Below are 26,800 nucleotides of genomic sequence, written 5' to 3' on the forward strand. Positions count from 1 at the left end.
TGAAATAGATGCGAGCTGCAGCCGAAACGCCCAGCACACCATCCAGTTAAGTGATACCACTCACTTCAGGAAATGGTCCAGTCGCATCGCTCCTCGAGATACGGAGGACGTGGGAGATGTTCTACAAGAAATGGAGACGGCAGGGATTGTGACGGGGTCCCATAGCCCATACGCGTAACCAATTGTGGTGGTGAGAAAGAAGAACAGGTCGGTCCGCCTGTGCATAGATTATTGAACCCTTAATAATTGCACCGTACCTGACCAATATACCCTTCCGCGGATCGAAGAACTTCTCAACGGGCTGTCGGGAAGCCAATGGTTCAGCGTACTGGACCTGAGGTCTGGGTAATACCAGGTACCGGTGAGTGCAGAAGACCAGGAGAAGACCGCATTCATATGTCCTCTGGGCTTCTATCAGTTCACCCATAGTTATTTGTGGTGCTCCAGCAATGTTCCAGCGCCTGATTAAGAAGACCATCGGTGACATGAATCCAAAGGAAGGCTTTGTCTACCTGTACAATATCATCGTCTTCGGTAAGACTCTGGAGGAGCATGAGGAACGTCTGCTGAAGGTGCTGGATCAGATGGGCCAGGAGGGCCTGAAGCGGTCATTAGACAAATGCTAATTCTGTCGCATGTCCGTGACCTATATGGGACACATAGTATCCGCAGAGGGGATAGCCACTGACCCTGCCAAAGTAGATGCCGTGGTGAACTGGCCAAGACCAGAGAAAGTCATGGAACTACGCTCATGCCTAAGCTTCTACGGATACTATCGCCGCTTTGTGTAAGGATATTCCAGTCAAGCAAAGGTCCTCAACAACCTTCTCAAAATATACCCCGTGGATAACGGGCGTAAAGCCAACTCCACGCGAACACCATTTGGTAACAAGTGGATGGCCACCTGTGAAACGAACTTCAACATCCTGAAGAGCTTGACAGAGGCGCCCGTTCTTGCGTACGCCGATCCCGAGTTGCCCTACATTTTTCAGGTAGATGCGAGACTCAACGGCCTAAGTGCCGTCTTGCGCCAAAAGTAACCGTCTGGCCTCCGACCAGTGGCCTACGTCAGCCGCAGTTTAACCCCAGAGAACAGAATTATCCTGTCCATACGTTGGAATTCCTCGCTCTTGTGGGCAATCATGGATAATTTCCATGATTACCTGTATGGCGTCACCTTCGAAGTGCGGACGGATAACAATCCGTTGACGTACATACTGACGTCTGCCAAACTGGATGACACCGGCCACCAATGGCTGGCATCCATGTCAAACAACCGGCTAACACTAAAGTAAAAACCAAGGCCCCTGAACATTGGAGCTGATGCTCTATCCAGAAGACCAGGATAGGGTACCACCCCAGACGATGACCTCTGGGAGGAGATCCCTGGACCAGGGATGCGAGCTATGTGCTCAACAGCGGCAATCGTTGAAGATAAAGTCTCCTTCTCAGAACTTAGGGTTATGGATTCCTTGGGATGCAAATTCAAGACCATTCCTGTCACCGACTGTAACCCAGATGGAATGAACATAACCCCAGACAAGATCATTGCATGGAAGTTCTGGTACAATATCAAATACGGGATCCAGTGGCAGGCATCATCCACCAGGCCGCCCAGCAAAACAAGCCTGCAATTCTGAAACATGCCCCTAGCGACATGGGGGTTCATGCAGTAAGCAGCGGAAAGGCACTTCTCACCACTTTCCCGCCAAAAATGGCTACCCGTATTCAGTAAGGGGCGAGAAAGTGTCGAGAATAAAAAAAAACGCCAGTTTGGTTGGCGGTTTTATTTTCCCGCCGGTGGCGAGGCGAGAAGGCACTTTCTGCCTAAAAATGAAACTTTTTCCGCCACGCTGTATTCTAGTTGTGGCGAGTAGCTAAGTGGAGCTATTCGCCACTCTAGAATGGCGTTTTGCTGGTGAATGAGCCACGCAAGAAAAAGTTGGCAAGTTGATGGTGAGAGGCTGCTGATGAGTGGCGGATCGGCACTTAGAAAAAATTCTGGCCTTTTTCCTGGCTGGGATTGATGCCGGGGTTCTCCGGAGCTGACACCATTAATACCAGCACCGGACCCCCCCCGGCATGCATCCGAGGCAGGAAAAATGCTTTTAAAGGCCACTTCATTACCCTAGCGGCTAACCGCTAAGGCAATGAAGGGGTTAAATAGCCGTGCCAGGTTTAATGTGGGTAGCGGGGGTGGGTGAAGGGGGTATTTGGCCCTTGTTGTTTGTTTAGGGCTTGCGGGGGGGTTGCGGGTGCGCTTAACCCCTTCACGACCGTAGCAGTTAATACCGCTATGGTCATGAAGGGGTTAAGGCCTCCTGCTACCCCCCCGCAAGCCCTAAACAAACCACCGTTGGGGCTAATACCCCCTTCACCCACCCCCGGAAGAAGATAGAAGAATACAGATGAAGATGGATTACAACTAGAAGACCCCTGGATTGTCGTGTTTTATTATTTTAATGTTTATTATTTTATGGTTTATTATTTTATGGGTTCCTGTTCGTGGATTGGTTCGTGAGTAAGCTGATCAACGGGAGTCGGTGAGTGGGTCAAGTAATGGTAAGTTAAGTAAAGAAATGTATTTAATGTAAATGTTTTTTTTTTTGCTTTTTTCATGTGTTTATTTTTTTTATTGTACATCCTTTCTTCCCACTGTATGTATGTATGTATGTATGTATGTATGTCTAGAGAGATATATACATACAGGGTAAGAAATGATAGTGTTAGAAAAGCTTGATTTGCACTATTGTAAATGATTTTGGCTATGCTGCTATGCATAGATGTGTGTTAAATGTATGTTATAATTAGATAGATGTAATTTTTGGGCTTCTATGCTGTACTGTACTGCACCGACACACTTTATTCGAGCAAATACCCAGTATGTACCTGGCTGATACCTGGAATGCGCCGCTCCTCACCTCTGACAAGCCCCGTTGCGTTTGCCTTCCCAGCCTGGGTTCATGCCTGGGTTCATGGCTGACGGGCGGCTGATCTGTTAAATGGTAATGATTAGGATTTAATAGGCTGCAATGCTTCGCGTGTCTACCAGATGGCATAAATTCATGAATTGTAATGCAGTATATATATATATACTGTGCAGTATTGCAGCCAGCGGGAATAAAATGCTTCAATCCCTGCCTGGAAAATAACCCAATGCACTCGGGCAGAAAACAGTCACAAACCTCAATACACCCAGGTATACCCGAATTCGTGGGACTAGCCGAGCTTGAATAAAGTGTGTCGCCAGTGTAGGTAATGGTGAGGCTTGCTTTAGTATATTGTAATTGTTGGTGTCCTATTTTGTATGATGGTAACTTGTTCTCTGTAACGGTTGCTATAGTTAATTGTGAAATTGGTATGGATGCTATTTTAATTGTTTTGGGATGTAATTCATGTTTGTTAATTGATTGATGGTGACTTTATTGCAGTACATTGTATACTTCTTTTGATGTAATGCTATTTTCTTTGAAATATTGTATTGTTAACATTGATTTGCAGCGTCTACATGTAGCTTACATTTTATTGTCTCAAGCTCGTAGTACACAAGCCAATACTCAAGCCAATGCATGCTGTTTTAAACACAGCTTTTAGACAGAGGCTGGGATGAGATGTAAAGCCATTAAACCCACTCACATACATGTTTCAACCTTGATGGGTGTCATCAGTGTGAGGTTGGTCTTAATGGCAAAGCAGGTTTGAGACTAGACTAGGTAATCACCACTACTATTAAGGTTATGATGGGTAAAAAAAGTGACAAAAACCCTCCACAGTAAAGCATAAAGCAACTGTAAATATTACTGTATGTTCATTTGCATGTCTTAGACAGGTCTGCAACCCTGTCCTTCCTCATTGTCACCCAGCATAAAGCGCTTCCACTGCAGCAAGGGATTCTGGGAAATTACATGCAAATGAGCACTCAGTGCCACCTTTTGTCTCAAGCTCGTATTACACAAGCCAATCATCAAGCCAATGCATGCTGTTTTAAACACAGCTTTTAGACAGAATCTGGGATGAGATGCAAAGCCATTAAACCCACTCACAGACATGTTTCAACCTTGATGGGTATCATCAGTGTGAGGTTGGTCTTTATGGCAAAGCAGGTTTGAGACTAGACTAGGTGATCACCACTACTATTAAGGTTATGGAGGGTAAAAAAAAGTGACAAAAACCCTCCACAGTAAAGCATAAAGCAACTGTAAATATTACTGTATGTTCATTTGCATGTCTTAGACAGGTCTGCCACCCTGTCTTTCCCCATTGTTACCCAGCATACAGCAATTCCACTGCAGCAAGGGATTCTGGGAAATGACATGCAAATGAGCACTCAGTGCCACCTTTTGTCTCAAGCTCGTATTACACAAGCCAATCCTCAAGCCAATGCATGCTGTTTTAAACACAGCTTTTAGACAGAGGCTGGGATGAGATGCAAAGCCATTAAGCCCACTCACAGGCATGTTTCAATCTTGATGGGTATCATCAGTGTGAGGTTGGTCTTAATGGCAAAGCAGGTTTGAGACTAGACTAGGTAATCACCACTACTATTAAGGTTATGGTGAGTAAAAAAAAAGTGACAAAAACCCTCCACAGTAAAGCATAAAGCAACTGTAAATATTACTGTATGTTCATTTGCATGTCTTAGACAGGTCTGCAACCCTGTCTTTCCCCATTGTCACCCAGCATACAGCGCTTCCACTGCAGCAAGGGATTCTGGGAAATGACATGCAAATGAGCACTCAGTGCCACCTTTTGAAAGAACCCTGGTGATAAAAGATTTATCAATCCTAGAAGTAGTTATGTCACTTGGGGAAACATATGATCCGATGGTTCTCTCCCTACGGTACACAAATGCAGGACCAGAATCAGTGTATTTTTTGAGCATAGGGTCCATAGACAATACGTTCCAATGTTTGGAAATGATAGATTTCATTTTCCCACTTTGTTTGCTAAACTGTGAGATAAATAATGGACATTTATTATTGGATTTTGCAGATCTATTTGTACCGTGCAGATTCACATATTTCTCTGTGTCTGTACCAAGGCGAGAATCACCCATATCCCGAGAGGGCAACAATCACGCTCTCTCTGTATTGAGGGCAATGTCAAAAGCAACATTAATGTGATTTTGAGAATAATCTCTATCTGAGAAACGTTTACCAAGATCCTCAGACTGGGAAAGAAAACCACCAGGTGTAGAGCAGTCCCTTCTCAGTCTGAGGAACTGTCCTTTAGGAATGGCTCTGATCACATGAGATGGATGGCAGCTGTCCGCCCTAAGAAAAGTATTCCTTGAGTTTAATTTCCTATATACATCCGTTTGAATCAATTTATCAATATCCACAACAATTGTAGATCCAGAAATTCAATGTGATGTGAATGAAAATTGAGTGTGAATTTAAGATTATACTTATTACTGTTAAGATAATTAACAAAAGAGTGAAGTGTAGTGACATCCCCTTTCCAAATAATAAGTCGTCCACAAATCTTTTATAAAAAACAATATTATTACGAAATGTGTTAGTGCTAGAAAATATAAAAAGTGCTTCCCACCACCCCATAAAGAGATTTGCAAAAGAAGGAGCAAAGCTCGTGCCCATAGCAGTGCCGATTAACTGTAAAGAAAATTTGTGATCAAAGGTGAAAAAATTGTGTGTAAGATGAAAGAAAATAGCGTCCAAAATAAATGCCGACTGAAAAATTGAAATTTCTGGTATCTCAATGAATTGGCGAACAGCTGCCATCCCGTGATCATGTTGTATAACTGAGTAAAGAGATGTAACATCAAGTGTTAACCACAGATAATGATTATCCCAAGTGACACATTTAATTTGACTAAGAAGATCACCAGAGTCCAATATAAAAGAGGGTAATTTCCTAACAAATGGTTGAAGAAAATTATTGACATATCTTGACAAACCATCTCCCAAAGATCCAATACTAGAGGCAATTGGTCGACCAGGAGGGTCGACCAATGTCTTATGGATCTTTGGGAGATGGTGGAAGACAGGAATAATAGGCTGTGAAGAAATAATATATTTAACCTCATCACTGGAAAGAACTTCCATACTGAGTCTACTAGTTCAATAAAGGCTTCTAAAAAGTGCGGAGTGGGATCGGCGGGTAGCACAAGGTAGGACAAGCCATCCCCAAGTTGGCGTAAAGCCTCTGACATAACTGTCTCTGCTCTGCACCACCACAGCACCACCCTTGTCCGCACTCTTTATGACCAATGAGGAATTAGTTTGTAATGATTTCAAAGCTAAACGTTCACCTTGATTCAAATTGTCATAATGAATACATGAAAATGAGAACCCCTGAGCCAGAAGACGAAGGTCCCTGATAACCAAGTTTTCAAACATTGTTAAAAATTGACCTTTGACATGGGTGGGATAGAAGATAGAGCTCTTTTTTAGGCCTGAATTCCATTCAGAAAATGTACGTACATTAATTTCATCAGAAGTCTGCTCCAACAGGAGATCATTCATGTCCTGTAATGTACAAAAATCATTAAAAGTATGCAAATCAGTAGATACCGGAGGAACGGAGTCCGATGAGGAAACATCACTCTCGGTAACGAGTGGTGTCCCCCCATCCAAGTTACCATCTCCGGTCGACCCAGTAACAAATCAAAGTTTGTAGCAAATTAAAATTTGAGGCCTTTTTCCAAAAGTCACATCTCAATAGGGGAGAGAGTGGTCCCTGATATATTAATAACATTAGGAAAGTCACTCAAAATTTCTTCCGTTTCGAAGCGGACCTGTAAACTACTCTTTCTCCCCCCCCCTCTTCCCTCTTCTGATTCTCTTGTGTCCTTTTGAAATAAAGGGAAAGATTTTTGTTGTTGTTGTTGTCTTTGTTGATTATCCTGTTGACGATAAGAGCATACATCATGGGTGGGTTCAGGGGCCATTCCAGATCTAGATGGCTGACCCCAAAAGGTGCGACTACCTCTCCCTCTTCCCCTAGAGGGGGCACCACGTCCACGATGACCATCATTCTCAAATGTATTAACAAATGATACAGAGTGAGAAGTAGAGGCAGTTTCTGCATCTGAGATATAAGATTCGCCACTTGGATAATCCAAATTCTTGGTTTTCAAGATAGATTTGTTGGGAGTAGACCTAAGATGAATACTAGAATTGTCTTTCTTATTTGATCTATCTTGAATGGAATTTATTCTCTGCCAATGGTAAACTTGATTCTTTTCATAATCATATCTGTCTCTGTCGTATTTGCTTTGTTTCTTAGACATGATGCCACATTCAATATCTTTTACCGTTTTGGAGAGAATGAGATTGAATTCCCTGAAACCCTTTAAATCTTTGAAGCTGTATAAATTTTTCTGCAAATCTGTGATTTGGATATCAAGCTGATCTTTTTCTTTAACTTTCTGTGTCACTGTTAAATCCATTAAACGAAAAGAGCAATCATTTAAGACTGCCACCCATTTGCTCTCAAAATCCAAATCCGGAAAGCCAAAAGATGGAGCTTTCTTGACCCGTAATCCTCTGGGTATTCTTTTACATTTAGCATAATTTTCTAGGCTTATAATGTCCCACCATAAGCGATTTTTGTGGATTAATAATCTTTCCAACTTTTGAAAATGGATCTTAAGGTCCGAAATGTCAGTAGTATCCAAATCCACAATATTGTCAAACACACGTAATGCCTGTTTCTTCCTCTGTGTATCATCACAACCATTGAAAATATATGCAGTTGAAATCTCTTCTGAATCATCCACATTATCCCCTGGTTCCTCCATAACGGATGTAGTAACAGTGAAAAAAAGGGGGTGCTCAAGTCACAAAAATTAGTGAAATTTAAAAAATATAAACATATATTTCCATAAAGGGTCCTTCCTCTAATAAATATACAATAAGCTCCCCAAAAAACCTTTAGCATATGCAGCTCCAACCTGAGATACTGTAGCAAGATAGAAAAAATAGGCTAAAGTGCTCCAATGCCAGGAATTAAAGAAAATTGTAAGCCAAAACCACTTCACCCAAGGTATAAGGAATAAGGAATAGTATTAATGGTAGTACATAATAACCACTTGTATGGGTACTATCCTCCTGAAGACAGGTGGTAGATGGTACAAGCCACCCACAATCAGTCTCATTGGCAGGTTCCCCTGAATAATGAGCAATACTCACAAATCCTAGGAGTGGTAGGCAGGCTGTGCAGCTTCCAATATAGTAGTAAGCAGGGATAAATGGTGAAACAAAGCGCAGAAGCAAAAACGGAGCAGGAAGGACCCAGAATAAAAAATATAATAAAAGGGCACTTTAATGTGACAAAAGACCCATGCAACGCGTTTCGAACGTCACAGCGTTCTTTTTCAAGGATAAAACATAGTGTGATACCATCCATTAAATACCCTCATACCTGCAGGCAGATTTGCGCCAAAAAACAGGCGCACGATGACGTCATGACGCAATGCGCGTCATCGCGCATGCGCAGAGCGACCCGGCGCCGTCTGAGGGCAAAACTATCCATGCAGGCAGTGTGATGCATTGTTAATAAGGGCAATGCATACGGCAACACAGTAATTCTAATGGTGTAGTAAGCAGGCAAATTCGTACCAAAAACGGGTGCACGATGACGTCATGATGCAATGCGCGTCATGGCACATGGGCAGAGCGAAACTGCGCCATCTGAGGGCAAAATTGTCCCTGCAGGCAGTGTGAAGCATTGTTAGTAAGGGCAATTCATATGGCAACCACAGTAGGACAAAAAGGAAATGTCAAAAGACAATAACAATGAGCAAACCACTGAACCTCTTATACCTAATCAAAAACGATCAGGAGAGAAATAATATTTAAAAATGCATATGACCACAAAGTATATTAAAATATATAATACAAAAAGATTATAGTATTTTAAAACAAGAAGCAAATAATTGAAATAAAGAACGAAAACAATACTGATTTATCTTGAAGTAACAGGGGAAAAAAATATGAAAATACATATAAAATGAAATATAATAACCAATATATATATATATGTAAAATGAACACCAAGGAGTTTAATACAAACAAAGAAAAGGGGGCAAAAAATATATAATCAGAATATGATGAAAATATATATAAAATAAAAAAAATAACAATGAAAATGAAAAAATGAAAAAACAGGGAATGTATTAAATTGAAAAGATAAATATATATAAAGTGACCAAATATTAAAAATTATTAAACAAAATTTGTAATAACTGAAAAGAGAATGAAACAATGATATATCTCTTATAGAAAATGGGCCAATTGCCAATCAATATTTAAACCCATAGGGCAGCGCGTTTGGAGAATGAAAATCCAATATGCTTCCCTACGATTCAAAAAAATGATGCGATCACCTGCTTTAGGCCTATTATTAATTAATTAAATGCCCATGAAGGAGAAATTCCTGATACCCCCCTGACCACATTCGGAGAAGTGCTTAGAAACAGGATGATTAGTGACTTTTAATCTTATAAGTCTTAGATGCTCTAATATCCTGACCTTAAGAGCTCTAATCGTTCTCCCCACATATCTTTTGCCGCAGCCACATGTTATAAGGTATACAATAAATTGACTTTTACAATTTATGAAATTATTAATATAAAATTTCTTAATGTGACTGTTGTCGTCATCATGTGACTGCGGCAAATATTATTTCTCTCCTGATCGTTTTTGATTAGGTATAAGAGGTTCAGTGGTTTGCTCATTGTTATTGTCTTTTGAAATTTCCTTTTTGTCGTACTGTGGTTGCCGTATGTATTGCCCTTACTAACAATGCTTCACACTGCCTGCAGAGACAATTTTGCCCTCAGACGGCGCCGTGTCGCTCTGCGCATGCGCGATGACGCGCATTGCGTCATGACGTCATCGTGCGCCCGTTTTTGGTACGAATTTGCGTGCTTACTACACCATTAGAATTACTGTGTTGCCATATGCATTGCCCTTATTAACAATGCATCACACTGCCTGCATGGATAGTTTTGCCCTCAGACGGCACCGGGTCGCTCTGCGCATGTGCGATGACGCGCATTGCGTCATGACGTCATCGTGCGCCTGTTTTTTGGCGCGAATCTGCCTGCAGGTAAGAGGGTATTTAATGGATGGTACTACACTATGTTTTATCCTTGAAAAAGAACGCTGTGACGTTCGAAACGCGTTGGATGGGTCTTTTGTCACAATAAAGTGCCCTTTTATTCTATTTTTTATTCTGGGTCCTTTTCCTGCTCCGTTTTTGCTTCTGCGCTTTGTTTCACCATTTATCCCTGCTTACTACAATATTGGAAGCTGCACAGCCTGCCTACCACTCCTAGGATTTGTGAGTATTGCTCATTATTCAGGGGAACCTGCCAATGAGACTGATTGTGGGTGGGCTTGTACCATCTACAACCTGTCTTCAGGAGGATAGTACCCATAAAGTGGTTATTATGTACTACCATTAATACTATTCCTTATACCTTGGATGAAGTGGTTTTGGCTTACAATATTCTTTAATTCCTGGCATTGGAGCGCTTTAGCCTATTTTTTCTATCTTGCTACAGTATCTCAGGTTGGAGCTGCACATGCTAAAGGTTTATTTGGGAGCTTATTGTATATTTATTAGAGGAAGGACCCTTTATGGAAATATATGTTTATATTTTTTAAATTTCACTCTTTTTTGTGTCTTGAGCACCCCCTTTTTTTACTGTTACTACATCCATTATGGAGGAACCAGGGGATAATGTGGATGATTCAGAAGAAATTTCAACTGCATATATTTTCAATTGTTGTGATGATACACAGAGGAAGAAACAGGCATTACGTGTGTTTGACAATATTGTGGATTTGGATACTACTGACATTTCTGACCTTAAGAACCATTTTCAAAAATTGGAAAGATTATTAATCCACAAAAATCGCTTATGGTGGGAAATTATAAACCTAGAAAATTATGCTAAATGTAAAAGAATACCCAGAGGATTACGGGTCAAGAAAGCTCCATCTTTTGGCTTTCCGGATTTGGATTTTGAGAGCAAATGGGTGGCAGTCTTAAATGATTGCTCTTTTCGTTTAATGGATTTAACAGTGACACAGAAAGTTAAAGAAAAAGATCAGCTTGATAACCAAATCACAGATTTGCAGAAAAATGTATACAGCTTCAAAGATTTAAAGGGTTTCAGGGAATTCGATCTCATTCTCTCCAAACCGGTAAAAGATATTGAATGTGGCATCATGTCTAAGAAACAAAGCAAATACGACAGAGACAGATATGATTATGAAAAGAATCAAGTTTACCATTGGCAGAGAATAAATTCCATTCAAGATAAATCAAATAAGAAAGACAATTCTAGTATTCATCTTAGGTCTACTCCCAACAAATCTATCTTGAAAACCAAGAATTTGGATTATCCAAGTGGTTAATCTGATATCTCAGATGCAGAAACTGCCTCTACTTCTCACTCTGTATCTTTTGTTAATACATTTGAGAATGATGGTCATCGTGGACGTGGTGCCCCCTCTAGGGGAAGAGGGAGAGGTAGTCGCACCTTTTAGGGTCAGCCATCTAGATCTGGAATGGCCCCTGAACCCACCCATGATGTATGCTCTTATCATCAATAGGATAATCAACAAAGACAACAACAACAACAACAAAAATCTTTCCCTTTATTTCAAAAGGACACAAGAGAATCAGAAGAGGGAAGAGGGGGGGGAGGAGGAGGAGGTTACAGGTCCGCTTCCAAACGGAAGAAATTTTAAGTGACTTTCCTAATGTTATTAATATATCAGGGACTACTCTCTCCCTTATTGAGATGTCATTTTTGGATAAAGGCCTCAAATTTTCACCTGCTACAAACTTTGATTTATTTGATACTACCATTGATGTTTATAAATTTGTTCGAAAATTATCTTTAAAAAAGTTTTTTGATAAATTTAGTCCAAAAGTTACTGGGTTGACCGGAGATGGTGACTTGGATGGGGGGACACCACTCGTTACCGAGAGTGATGTCCCCTCATCAGACTCAGTTCCTCCGGTATCTACTGTTTTGCATACTATTAATGATTTTTGTACATTACAGGACATGAATGATCTCCTGTTGGAGCAGACTTCTGATGAAATTATTGTACCTACATTTTCTGAATGGAATTCAGGCCTAAAAAAGAGCTCTATCTTCTATCCCACCCATGTCAAAGGTCAATTTTTAACAATGTTTGAAAACTTGGTTATCAGGTACCTTCGTCTTCTGGCTCAGGGGTTCTCATTTTCACGTATTCATTATGACAATTTGAATCAAGGTGAACGTTTAGCTTTGAAATCATTACAAATGAATTCCTCATTGGTCATAAAAAGTGCGGACAAGGGTGGTGCTGTGGTGGTGCAGAGCAGAGACAGTTATGTCAAAGAGGCTTTACGCCAACTTGAGGATGGCTAGTCCTACCTTGTGCTAACCGCCGATCTCACTCCGCACTTTTTAGAAGCCTTTATTGAACTAGTTGACTCAGGTGTCATTATGGAAGTTCTTTCCAGTGATGAGGTTAAATATATTATTTCTTCACAGCCTATTATTCCTGTCTTCCACCATTTCCCAAAGATCCATAAGACATTGGTCGACCCTCCTGGGCGACCAATTGCCTCTAGTATTGGATCTTTGGGAGATGGTTTGTCAAGATATGTCAATAATTTTCTTCAACCATTTGTTAGGAAATTACCCTCTTTTATATTGGACTCTGGTGATCTTCTTAGTCAAATTAAATGTGTCACTTGGGATAATCATTATCTGTGGTTAACACTTGATGTTACATCTCTTTACTCAGTTATACAACATGATCACGGGATGGCAGCTGTTCGCCAATTCATTGAGATACCAGAAATTTCAATTTTTCAGTCAGCATTTATTTTGGACACTATTTTCTTTCTTCTTACACACAATTTTTTCACCTTTGATCACAAATTTTCTTTACAGTTAATCGGCACTGCTATGGGCACAAGCTTTGCTCCTTCTTACGCAAATCTCTTTATGGGGTGGTGGGAAGTACTTTTTATATTTTCTAGCACTAATACATTTCGTAATAATATTGTTTTTCATAAAAGATTTGTGGACGACTTAATTTTTATTTGGAAAGGGGATGTCACTGCACTTCACTCTATTGTTAATTATCTTAACAGTAATAAGTATAATCTTAAATTCACACTCAATTTTCATTCACATCACATTGAATTTCTGGATCTACAATTGTTTGTGGATATTGATAAATTGATTCAAACGGATGTATATAGGAAATTAAACTCAAGGAATACTTTTCTTAGGGCGGACAGCTGCCATCCATCTCATGTGATCAGAGCCATTCCTAAAGGACAGTTCCTCAGACTGAGAAGGAACTGCTCTACACCTGGTGGTTTTCTTTCCCAGTCTGAGGATCTTGGTAAACGTTTCTCAGATAGAGGTTATTCTCAATATCACATTAATGTTGCTTTTGACATTGCCCTCAATACAGAGAGAGCGTCATTGTTGCCCACTCGGGATATGGGTGATTCTCGCCTTGGTACAGACACAGAGAAATATGTGAATCTGCATGGTACAAATAGATCTGCAAAATCCAATAATAAATGTCCATTATTTATCTCACAGTTTAACAATAAAGTGGGAAAATTAAATCTATCATTTCCAAACATTGGAACGTATTATCTATGGACCCTGTTCTCAAAAAATACACTGATTCTGGTCCTGCATTTGTGTACCGTAGGGCGAGATCCATCGGATCATATGTTTCCCCAAGTGACATAACGTCTAGGATTGATAAATCTTTTCAGGATAATTTGCCGCAGTCACATGATGACGACAACAGTCACATTAAGAAATTTTATATTAATAATTTCATAAATTGTAAAAGTCAATTTGTTGTATACCTTATAACATGTGGCTGCGGCAAAAGATATGTGGGGAGAACGATTAGAGCTCTTAAGGTCAGGATATTAGAGCATCTAAGACTTATAAGAATAAAAGACACTAATCATCCTGTTTCTAAGCACTTCTCCGAATGTGGTCAGGGGGGTATCAGGAATTTCTCCTTCCTGGGCATTGAATTAATTAATAATAGGCCTAGAGGAGGTGATCGCATCAATTTATTGAATCGTAGGGAAGCGTATTGGATTTTCATTCTCCAAACGCGCTTCCCTATGGGTTTAAATATTGATTGGCAATTGGCCCATTTTCTGTAAGAGATATATCATTGTTTCATGCTCTTTTCAGTTATTACAAATTTTGTTTAATAATTTTTAATATTTGGTCACCTTACATATATTTATCTTTTCAATTTAATACATTCCCTGTTTTTTCATTTTTTCATTTTCATTGTTATTTTTTTTATTTTATATATTTTTTCATCATATTCCGATTATATATATTTTGACCCCTTTTTTTTGTTTGTATTACACTCCTTTGTGTTCATTTTACATATACTGTATATATATATATATATTGGTTATTATATTTAATTTTATATGTATTTTCATGTTTTTTCCCCTGTTACTTCAAACTAAATCAGTATTGTTTTCGTTCTTTATTTCAATTATTTGCTTCTTGTTTTTAAATACTATAATCTTTTTGTATTATATATTTTAATATACTTTGTGGTCATATGCATTTTTAAATATTATTTTTCTCCTGATCGTTTTTGATTAGGTATAAGAGGTTCAGTGGTTTGCTCATTGTTATTGTCTTTTGACATTTCCTTTTTGTTCTACTGTGGTTGCCGTATGTATTGCCCTTACTAACAATGCTTCACACTGCCTGCAGGGACAATTTTGCCCTCAGACGGCACAGTGTCGCTCTGCGCATGCGCGATGAAGCGCATTGCGTCATGACGTCATCGTGCGTCCGTTTTTGGTACGAATTTGCCTGCTTACTACACCATTAGAATTACTGTGTTGCCGTATGCATTGCCCTTATTAACAATGCAACACACTGCCTGCAGGGACAATTTTGCCCTCAGACGGCACCGGGTCGCTCTGCGCATGCGCGATGACGCGCATTGCGTCATGACGTTATCGTGCGCCTGTTATTTGTCGCGAATCTGCCTGCAGGTAAGAGGGTATTTAATGGATGGTATTACACTATGTTTTATCCTTGAAAAATAACGCTGTTACGTTCGATACGCGTTGGATGGGTCTTTTGTCACATTAAAGTGCCCTTTTATTCTATTTTTGATTCTGGGTCCTTCCTGCTCCGTTTTTGCTTGTGCGCTTTGTTTCACTATTTATCCTTGCTTACTACAATATTGGAAGCTGCACAGCCTGCCTACCACTCCTAGGATTTGTGATTATTGCTCATTATTCATGGGAACCTGCCAATGAGACTGATTGTGGGTGGGCTTGTACCATCTACCACCTGTCTTCAGGAGGATAGTACCCATACAAGTGGTTATTATGTACTACCATTAATACTATTACTCATTCCTTATACCTTGGATGAAGTGGTTTTTTCTTACAATATTCTTTAATTCCTGGCATTGGAGCGCTTTAGCCTATTTTTTCTATCTTGTCTGGTCTCAAGCCTGTGAAGCTTCCTCTCAGGTACTAGAGACTGCACTTGCCAGTGCCCCTATCTTAGCTGCACAAGACTACTCAAAAAACGTTTTGGTGCAGACTGATGCCTCGGACTATGGCATCTGCGCTATTCTCAGCCAAGTGTGGAGGAGGGCAGTGAACACCCCATGGTTTTTCTGAGCCACAAGCTTCTGCTCAGAGAATTTGCTTATGCCACCATTGAAAAGGAGTGTCTGACCATTGCATGGGCTCTGAGAAAGCTTCAGCCCTATCTCTACGGCAGGCCATTCACAGTGATCACAGACCACAGCCTATTGAGTTGGCTTCAAAGGGTGACCGGGGAAAATGCCAAGTTACTGCGCTTGAGTCTTGCTTTACAGGAATTTGACTTCACCATTCAGCATAAAAAGGGCAGTGAGCATGGCAATGCCGATGGTCTTTCCCGCCAGGACAATCCTTATGATCTGACAATCTCAAGAGCTTTAGAACAAATAATTGTAACGGCGCTTACTTAAGTGAATAGTGTCCTATAACAATGATAAATATAGAATATAAAATATAATAAAGTGAACTATGATCAATTAGTGAATATATTGTGATTAATTAAATCCACCACCCAGTGTAAAGTGCTAATTGAAAAGCTGCTCAAAACCGTTTTAAAAGACTGTTCTCTTAGTCTGTTGGATCCCAAAATTCTTCAAAAGTTCAGCGTGGCACCAGCGTTCACGTCACCGTCATGAAAGAAAATAAATATAGCATGGAGTAGTACAATTACAACCCGGATGGATACTATATAAGTGAAAGATATTCCACTCACACTTTTCTCCTTTTCATAAAAGCAGTACAGAGACACTCCTCTCTCTGAATCGAGCAATGAATCAGGAACACCCTTATTTACTCTCCTCTCTCTCCGTGGATATTATGCCCAGGAAATAAAGAAAAATACTAATTGCGTAGTATATCTCAAAGTGTATTATCAGACATTAAAAGCATATAGATGTGCACTCACATTCAGCACAAAATAGCCGTTCGTGGTATGAAATCCCGACTGGTTTTCCCCCTGATCGCCGGTACACACAGCGTGAGACTCACTTACGCGTCTCGGATCACATACTGCACCGACACACTTTATTCGAGCAAATACCCAGTATGTACCTGGCAGATACCTGGAATGCGCCGCTCCTCACCTCTGACAAGCCCCGTTGCGTTTGCCTTCCCAGCCTGGGTTCATGCCTGGCTGATGGGCGGCTGATCTGTTAAATGATAATGATTAGGATTTAATAGGCTGCAATGCTTCGCGTGTCTACCAGATGGCATAAATTCATGAATTGTAATGCAGTATATATATATATACTGTGCAGTATTGCAGCCAGCGGGAATAAAATGCTTCACTCCTTGCTGGAAAATAACCCAATGCACTCGGGCAGAAAACAGTCACAAACCTCAATACACCCGGGTATACCCGTATTCGTGGGACTAGCCGAGCTCGAATAAAGTGTGTCGCCAGTGTACACGTCACTTCCGTCTGAGGGAAGTTGAGGGCGGAAGGGCTGTGTAGAACGGTCACCAGCTGCCAGGACTCCGCGCCACGAACATGTGATGGATGGACCACGATTCAACGCGTTTCGTCGGTACGACTTCTTCAGGAATCTAGCTAACTCTACCCCCTCTCTGTATATTTATAGGCATGATGATACTAATTACCTTAATTAATGCAATCACCTGATTACAATTGTAATGTATTTATATAAAAAAAATGGATTATACCTCCCGCTCATTACATAGCGGTGGTCCAAAATGTGGAATACAAACACACTTAGTTTATTAATGTACAACAATATGCATTAAAATAATATGTCAATACAAAATAAAAAATAAAAAAATATTTAAAAAAGGTTTAAAAATGACAGATTCTAACATTTGAAAGATATTTATCTAATTATCCAATCATATAATTCCAAATTAGCACATAATATATGGTCCTAAGTGGAGACAGAAAAAAGGCATATCAATGAATGAAAACTTACCAGATACATTTAGACTTTCTCAATGAAGAAAAAATCCTCACAAAAAGGCTCCGATATCTATACTGACATTTAACCCTTGTGGAACCAGCGTCTGGAGTCTCTGAATCCAGTAGGTTTCACGCTGGGCCAAAAGGGTTAACCTGTCACCTCCCCTCCAATGTATAGGGACATGTTTGATTCCCTTAAATATAAGTAATCTGGGGTCAGAATGATGAAAGATACTATAATGTTTAGAAACACAATGGGTTAATAAACTTTTTTTGATATTCCCCATGTGTTCTAATATGCGCACTTGTAGTAGCTGTGAAGTTCTCCCACCTATTGGAGCCCACAGGGGCACTCCAATAGGTACACCACATATGGGTATTTACAATTTATATAATTCTTAATTTGAAATACTTCTTTAGTAACATTAGATATGAAAGAAAAATTCTCATTACTTTTCTGAAAGCATGCTTTACATGAAATGCAGCCATAAAAGCCATTAGGTTTGTTCAGCCACATATTATTATCTGTTTTCTCTCTACTTTTCCTCACTGAGGTTGGAGCAAGGATACTTTTTAGATTTGGAGCTTTACTAAATATAACACTGGGTTTTTCAGTAATGTGACATCTTAATATAGGATCGTTCCTAAGTACATGCCAATGTTTAGTAATTATTTTCCTAATTTGTGATGCTTCTCTATTAAACTCTGTTATGAAAGACATATTAAATTCCAATTTCTTATCATTATTTCTTATCATTTTTGGTTGAATGATTTAACTTCTTGGCAGTTGGTTTATTTTCTGCTTTGCTCTACCAATAATGTTTTCCCCATAATTTCGTTCTCTAAATTTCTCAATCAATATCTCTGACTGTTATCATAATTTTCTGCACTACCATTTGCACTTAGAACCTTTTCTTGTTAATTTTCTCCCTATGCTCCCCCTGGATGCCCTATGGGCATTGTTTGCCACGTATGGCAGTCAATGTGCCGGCAGCAAATAAAGAAAACCAGCACCAAATAAATAAGACCTGTATTTTGAATTAAAAAAAAATGCCAACAAACCAATTGATTGGCACTGTGGCACACTATGCCCATAATAAGAGCATGGTTTGCCATTATGGCTTTCAATGTGCAACCTAAAAAACAACAAGCACCAGAAATACAATACATTACAATTACATTTAATACAAGCATTTGCCAAAAAAATGCATTACTATCACTGTGTTTATTTATTGCCTGAAAGGGGCATAGATAAACACAGACTGCCAATGAGTATCCTAAAACAAAAAGCAATGCAATGAAATACAGTCAATGTTTTTCTGACCTTTGATGTCTTCACCCTTCGAGTCCGACTCCAGCAGCAACATCTTGACCGATGACACAATGCTCCTCAACAGCTGATGTTCCTCCGGTATGCTCCTTTCGTCTTTCATCTGTATATTGTAATCCAATTGGGGGAGAAAGTTGTTCTGTCATCTTCTTGGCATAAAATGAGATGGGACAGGCCTTATATAAGACCTGTGACATCACATTTCAGTGTCAAATGGTAAACCCCCAATCCGATTTGCTAGTACCATATGACAGGTTCACATTTTTTTTAAGGTGCGACATCAATAGGGAGGGAACACAGCCAATCAGGAAAGATATGCTTCCCTCCCTTTAAGATGATGTCACCAGAAAAAAATGGCTGCAATCACATCGGATTGGGAGATATACCACGCGAGAATATGATGGGCATGGTGTGCCAGTATGCCTATTGGCATTTTTTTTTTATTGAAATTGAATTTTTTTTATTTGGTGCTGTTTTTTTTTTGCAGCTTGCACATTGACTGCCATAGAGGAAAACCATGCTCATAGGGCATTGTTTGCCACTGTGCCAATCGATTGGTTTATTGCATTTTTTTTTAATTCAAATTGAATATCTTGTTTAGCTGATGCTGTGTTTTTTTATTTACAGCTTCCACATTGACTGCCTGAGTGGCAAATCATGCCGATAGGGCATGGTGTTTCACTGTGCCAATCAATTGGTTTATTGGGGGTGGTTGCCCTGGGAAGGGTGTGGTTAGGCCTCATGGGCTGGTAGCAGGAGAGGGGTTAACCCCTTAATTACCATAGTGGTTAATAACCGTTAAGGTGATTAAGGGGTAGGTGGCTTATAGTTAGTTTTTTTATTTTACCCTTGGTTCCAACTGAAGAAGAGGAAGACAAAGAGAGGATGAAGACGGCCTTCATCCTGGCAGGTGTAAGTACATCTTTAATTTACCATATGCTGGCTAGGTCATGTTTTGGTTATTTTTTATTTTTTATGAGCAAATAAGCTATTATCCAGATATAGATAATAAGGATTTTGCCCATTACCGTATTTAATTTTTGGGGGGAGGGAAGGGGGATTTGTTCAATGTATTTTATTCGTGATTGTATTGTAATGTTTATTAGGGTCAAAGTAGGTGGGTGAAGGTCTCTCGAGTGGATAGTGGGATGGGTTAACCCTTTCATTACCATTGAAGTAACTACTGCTAAGGTAATCAAGGAGTTAACCCCTCCTGCAACATTCCCTGTAGGCCAAACCACCAATGCTGGGGCAATTACCCCCTTCACTCACCACCTCTACCCCCAATAAAACAGGTAGTCTGGCTTAACCCCTTCATTGCCGTAGTGGTTAACCGCCAAGGTAATGAAGCTGATTTTATTTTAATAACATATTATTGTAGCATGGGCTCTTCGGAGCTGAACCACATTGATTTCATCCCCGGGTACCCCTGGGTACCCCCTGCTTCCCATGTTACAGGCCCCATTAGGGGGTGCCAGTATCCCAGCCATGTTTGAATCTCTCGATCATGTGGGTCGTGATGCGGGAGAATTTAAACATGGCAGTTGGGATACTGGCACCCCATGACAGGGCCTGTATCTCGGGAAGCAGGGGGTCCCCGGACCCAAAATCAGTGCTATTTAATAACCCCCTGCTTTAATAATATGTTATTAAAATTAAATCCCCACGATCACCTTTTAGAAGCGTGCAGGTAGAGTGACGGATTCAGTCTCCCTCTTATTGCACGTCTCTTACACAGGTGAAGCCCAGTAGGAGTCCCATTAAAATGGAGGGACCCCACTGTTTTAATCCGATTGGCCATCTGACTTCTGGAATTTCGCGGCTACGGATAGGATGCTATGCGGGACCCGCAAGGCAATTGGCTCAGAATTGGCAGTTGCATCTGTACTTAACAGTTCAAAATGGAAAAATAATAGGAAGTACAGGACAAGTACACAATAGACTACTATAATTGCCAAGCTAAGCCTATCCAATATTTTATCAGTAAGGGACAGGATTATAAAATAAATGTTTCAAAAGAAATGTGCAAAAGTTACATAGTAACATAGTACAGGAGGTTGAAAAAAAAGACATATCCATCAAGTTCATACTATGCTAAATTTAGATGACAGTTACTTTATCATATATGCGTAGTTACAGTATATTGATCCAGAGAAAGGTTAAAAAAAAAAACCCCAGCGAAAATGCAACAATGATATCTATCAAGGTGAAAAATAAATTCCTTCCTGACTCAAAGAATTGCCAATCAGATTACTCCCTGGATCAACATCCTTCCCATGTTTACTTATTTGGTATATCCCTGTATACAGTACCATTCCATTCTAAAAAAGATGTCCAACCTTTTGTTGAACATATCTATTGTATCTGTCACCACAGTCTCCATGGGTAATGAATTCCACATTTTAACTGCCCTTACTGTAAAGAACCCTTTCCTTTGTTTCTGGCGAAATCTCCTTTCCACCAACTTTAATGGATGACCCATGTGTTCTTTGTGCTTCCCTTGGGATGAATAATTCTTTTGAAAGCTCCTTGTACTTTCCCCGAATATATTTGTATGTAACACACAAGAAAAGGCGGAGTTCCCAGCACTCAATCCAATAAATGAAAAAAAGTAAGTAAAGTGTAAAAAAATAATTTTACTAGAATATAGAGGGCGTGAAAATACTAGACACAGAATATGTTGTCAATGTTCATCGTACAAATGATCAATACAATATAACCCAGCTTGCAACCTGTAGATACTATCCACTGCTACTCTAGCTGCTTTGAATCAGGAGCCTACACTGTATTTTTTTCTGTTATAACGCTTAGGAGCCAGCGCAAGTTTGTGCTGTACCTAATCTTGTTGTTGGCCTCATATTTTGCCTATTAAAAAGGTATCAGCATGTTGATTTCATTCTTTCGGTACCCTTCTGCTTTACTTAATTACTTTGTACCTTTATGCTGTGTGTGATATATTACTCCATTGGGTTATTGTCAGTATTTATTTATTATTTATTTATTTATTTATTTATTTATAAAATATTTTACCAGGAAGTAATACATTGAGAGTTACCTCTCGTTTTCAAGTATGTCTTGGGCACAGAGTAAAACAAAATAATACAGGGAAAAGGGAGACCAAAAAGCGCACCAGCACAAACGGAGCAGGAAGAACCCAGGACAAAAAAATGATTAAAAGGGCACTTTAATGTGACAAAAGACCCATCCAATGCATTTCAACTTATTGGCACTGCTATGGGTACAAGTTTTGCTTCTTCTTTTGCGAACTTATTTATGGGATGGTGGGAAGCACTTTTTATTTATTCGAGCACTAATCTATTTCGTCACAATATTGTTTTTTATAAAAGATTTGTGGACGACCTAATTATTATTTGGAGGGGGGATGTCACTACACTTCACACTTTTGTATCTTATCTTAATAATAATCTTTATAATCTAAGATTTACATTAAATTTTCATTTCCATCACATTGAATTTCTGAATCTACAATTATTTGTAGACATAGACAAAAAAATCCAAACGGATGTTTATAGGAAGCAAAATGCCAGGAACACCTTTCTTAGGGCGGACAGCTGCCACCCATCCCATGTCATAAAGGCCATACCAAGGGGACAGTTCCTCAGACTGAGAAGGAATTGTTCCACTATGAGTGGTTTCCTTTCTCAGTCTGAGGAACTTACAAGGAGATTTTTGGAAAGGGGATACCCCAAATCACATTTAGCAATTGCATTTGAAAATGCATTACATACAGAAAGAGCATCATTGTTGCCCACACATCCAATTGGAGATTCTCGCCTTGCTAACAATGTTAAGATAATTGGTATTAAACAGGACTCACATGGACTGACAGAATTAAAAAACAAATGTCCTCTTTTTATTTCACAATTTAGTAAACAAAGTGGAAAAGTAAACTCTATAATTTCAAAACATTGGAATGTCTTATCCATGGACCCTGTCCTTAAAAAATATGTGGATTCTGGTCCTACTTTTGTATATCGTAGAGCGAGAACAATTGGATCTCATGTTTCACCAAGTGAACTCAAATCTTCTGGTCTCAAAAAACCTTTTATCACTAGGGGTTCCTTCAAATGTGGCTCTTGTAGTGCATGTAAACACATGAAGCCTGCCAAAAGTTTTTTCCAGTTTGCCTTGCCACCGCCACATGGTGTGAATATATTACCAAATAAGGAATTTAAGATTAACAGTTTTATAAATTGTAAAAGTCAATTTGTGATTTATCTAATAACATGTGGTTGTGGCAAGAGGTATGTGGGGAGGACGACTAGAGCCCTTAAGGTCAGGATGTTAGAGCATTTAAGGCTCATAAAATTGAGAGACACTAATCATCCAGTCTCAAAACATTTCACTGAATGTGGTCAGGGAGGAATTAATAATTTTTCCTTTTTGGGGATTGAATCAGTTATTTCTAAATCTAGAGGAGGTGATCATATCAACCTTCTGGACTGTAGGGAGGCGTATTGGATCTTCACTCTCCAAACGCGCTTCCCTATGGGCTTGAACATTGACTGGCAACTAACACATTTTTTGTAAACATTTTTGTGATAGACGTATTATGGTGTAATTAGTTGGTAATACAGATTAAATAAGACAATTGTCATTATATTGGACATTATATTCTTATCATTATAACCTTTGAACCTAAGCCTTATCATGCAAATATTATGCCAATATGTAAGCTTAAATTGTTCTTTGATGTATCTTGTGGATAATACTTTATATTTTATAATGGTTGTATTTCCCTGGTTCCTATGATTTAGGTACACAATCTGTGTTATGCAGTATATATGTGTAATATGTCTTTAAATTTACTTTTCTTGCACATTTTTTTTTAATCATGTCTAGAGGTTTTTAATTTTAACTTTTTTTGTATATAACTTAGTTGCAACACAGCTAGTTTTTTAATCCACCTTGTTCATGTTTTTTCTTGATATAATAGTACCCTTTATTAAGCATTAGTTTAGTTTAATATAGCTTTATTTCGTTTAAATATGCTTGTCCAGTTAGCAGCAATGTATTTTGTTCTGCTGGGATGGTCAATAAAGCTTTGTTATTGTGTTCCTATGTTTGCCCACATCCAAGATGGCCACACTGCCTTTGGTACTTCCTTTTGCCCTTAGATCGGCACTGAGTCGCTCTGTTATGACGTCATCAGGTTCTGATTTTTGGCGCGAAACGGCCCACAGGTAAGAGGGTATATAATGGATGTTATCACATTGTGTTTTATCCTTGAAAAAGAACGCTGCGACGTTTGAAATGCATTGGATGGGTCTTTTGTCACATTAAAGTGCCCTTTTAATCATTTTTTTGTCCTGGGTTCTTCCTGCTCCGTTTGTGCTGGTGCGCTTTTTGGTCTCCCTTTTCCCTGTATTGCATTGAGTAGCTGCACAGCCTGCCTGCCTGCCCTACCAGGATGTGAGTACTTGTATATTTTTCAGGGGAACCTGCCAATGAGACTGATGGTGAGTGGGTTGCACCACACACCACCTGTCTTCAGGAGGATAGTACCCATTATATGACACAATAGGTACTATATCAATTGTTAGTACCCTGGTACAGTGGTCTGGCTTATTATCATTTTGAGATATACCTGCATTTGAGCGCTTCAGCTATTTTCCATAAAACAAAATAATACATGGTTACAAATACAGTTACATAAATGAACAAGGTATACATTATATACAAGACATTGCATGCACAGTTAAAGAAAATATATATTATGAGCGTATGAAACAGTTACAGACCAGATTAAAGTGTGAGACAGCCTTAGATTTGAAAGAACTTAAGCTGGTGGTGGATATGAGAGTCTCTGGTAGGTTGTTCCAGTTTTGGGGTGCACGGAAGGAGAAGGAGGAACGTCCGGATACTTTGTTGAGTCTTGGGACCATGAATAGTCTTTTGGAGTCTGATCTCAGGTGATAGGTACTGCATGTGGTAGGGGTGAGGAGCTTGTTCAGGTAGCTGGGTAGCTTGCCCAGAAAGTATCTCAAGCTACTCAGTCAAGGAGGGTGCCGCCTTTAGGCTATTTATTAAACTGTGGTCAGAAATCAGGTAGCTTGGTCTCTGTATCTATATACTTGTCCAATGTGTCAGGGAGACCTTTCCTGATCGTGTGAAAGGGAAGTATTGTACTTTGGATCATAGTGATCTTGGGGATCAGGCCAAAAGAAGGGTCTCTCTGCCCTGAAACGTTGCCTCCCTTACTTACCTATTTTACCCTTTTTACCCTTTTATCCTACTCCCTCCCCTTCCCCCGAGTTCTCTCTCGCCATATGTTTTATTCTACACAGCTTACTGCTGGGTTATATTGTATTGATTATTTGTGCGATTAACATTGACAATATATTCTGTGTCTAGTATTTTCACACCCTGGATACATGTTGTGCATTCTAGTAAAATCATTTTTATACACTTTACTTAATTTTCTTCATTTATCGGATTAAGTGCTAGGAATTTCCCCTTTTTTGTCTTATATTTATTTGAATGAGGTTATAGGGTCCCTCCAGGTTCCTACTGCACCATATTCACATTTCGCTTACAGCTATGTCCAGGTGCTGTTTAAAAATATTTACTTTTTGTATATTTGTATATAGTTGTCATATCCCCACTAAGACCACTCTTTAATTGTGTAAAAAAAAATCCAATTTCACTAGCCTCTCCTCATAAATCAGATTATCAAACCCCTTTATTAATTTGGTGGCTCTTCTCTGCACTCTCTCTAGTTCCATAATGTATGTTATAAGGAATGGTGCCCAAAAGTGGACTCCTTATTCAGGGTGTGGTCTTACTAATGGTTTTTAAAAGGGGCATACTTTTATTTGCTTCCCTTCCATCCATTGACCATTTAATGCAAGATGAGCCCTTGTTTGCCTTTGCAGCTGATGCATGACTTTCGGAACTATTGCAAAGCCTGCTATCTACAATCACTCCTAAATCCTTCTCTTTCAAGGATTCCCCTAATTTATCCCTATTTCATTTGTAAATCGCCTGTTTATTCTTGTTTCCCAAATGCATAACCTTACATTTATCTGTATTAAACTTCATCTGCAATTTACCTGACCAAGTTTTCCAGTCTATCCAAGTCCTTCTGGAGAGAAATGACATCCTGCTCTGTTATATTACCTTACACAATTTAGTGTCATCAGAAAAGATGGAAACTTTGCTTTCTCTGCCAACCTCAAAGTCATTAATAAACAAGTTAATAAAACAGGGGTCCCAGTACCGGTCCCTGAGGTACTCCACTCACAACTTAGCCCAAAAGTGATGTACAGATGTAGGCAACCTTACAGTTTTGCGTGGCCGCAAGTGAAATGTAGGTAAACCACGGTGGTGGGGGAGGTGGTTGTCGCAACGTCACAATGCGGTGTTCCATTCTTTTCAATGGGACCACCCACAGCATTAATCTTTCCAGACCACATTAAGTGTGATCATGGGACTGCGTGGCCATGCAAATGGTAAATCCGGCTACATCTATAACAAGTATGCCATGGTTTTTGTAATCAGAGATTAGCTTACAGTTAAGGCAAATCTAAATTGGTATTCCACTTTAATTTACCACAATCATGCTAAATCAAGCATTCACAGAAAATGACTATGTTGAAAAATACAAAAATAAAAATGGAACTTGATTACACAATCAATTTAAGTGACTCACATGAAAAGGCTGACTTATTTTGTACAGTCAAAGTTTGATTTTCCAAAATATTCTACACATTTTATGACACATTCTTCATACTGTACATATGTAATTGTGTACCTTTTGCCTTTTTCTGTAGGTGAAGTTTTTCCAAAGAAGAAGCCCCAACTGGGACCAGTAGCCCATTCTTAAATGGTAATTTAGAGTTTTGTCCAACACCACGCAAATTGTGATTTTCACCTCATGTGAAATCCTGAGTGAAAAATATATAAAAAAATAATTAGAAACA

The 26,800-nt window shown here is 39.4% G+C and overlaps 1 protein-coding gene across 2 annotated transcripts in view; it reads right to left on the reverse strand.

Moving 5' to 3' along the window:
* LOC142496631 (phospholipid-transporting ATPase ABCA1-like) overlaps positions 1-26,800 on the reverse strand; it is a 1,672,602-nt gene that overhangs the window by 1,475,473 nt on the left and 170,329 nt on the right. For both annotated transcript variants that reach the window (XM_075603302.1, XM_075603295.1), the window contains exon 2: positions 26,632-26,764. In XM_075603302.1, the coding sequence (XP_075459417.1) occupies positions 26,632-26,697 (66 nt within the window). In that variant the 5' untranslated portion in view covers positions 26,698-26,764. The remainder of the gene's footprint in view (positions 1-26,631; positions 26,765-26,800) is intronic.

This window comes from Ascaphus truei, chromosome 1 (genome assembly GCF_040206685.1).
Source record: "Ascaphus truei isolate aAscTru1 chromosome 1, aAscTru1.hap1, whole genome shotgun sequence".
NCBI classification, from domain to species: domain Eukaryota; kingdom Metazoa; phylum Chordata; class Amphibia; order Anura; family Ascaphidae; genus Ascaphus; species Ascaphus truei.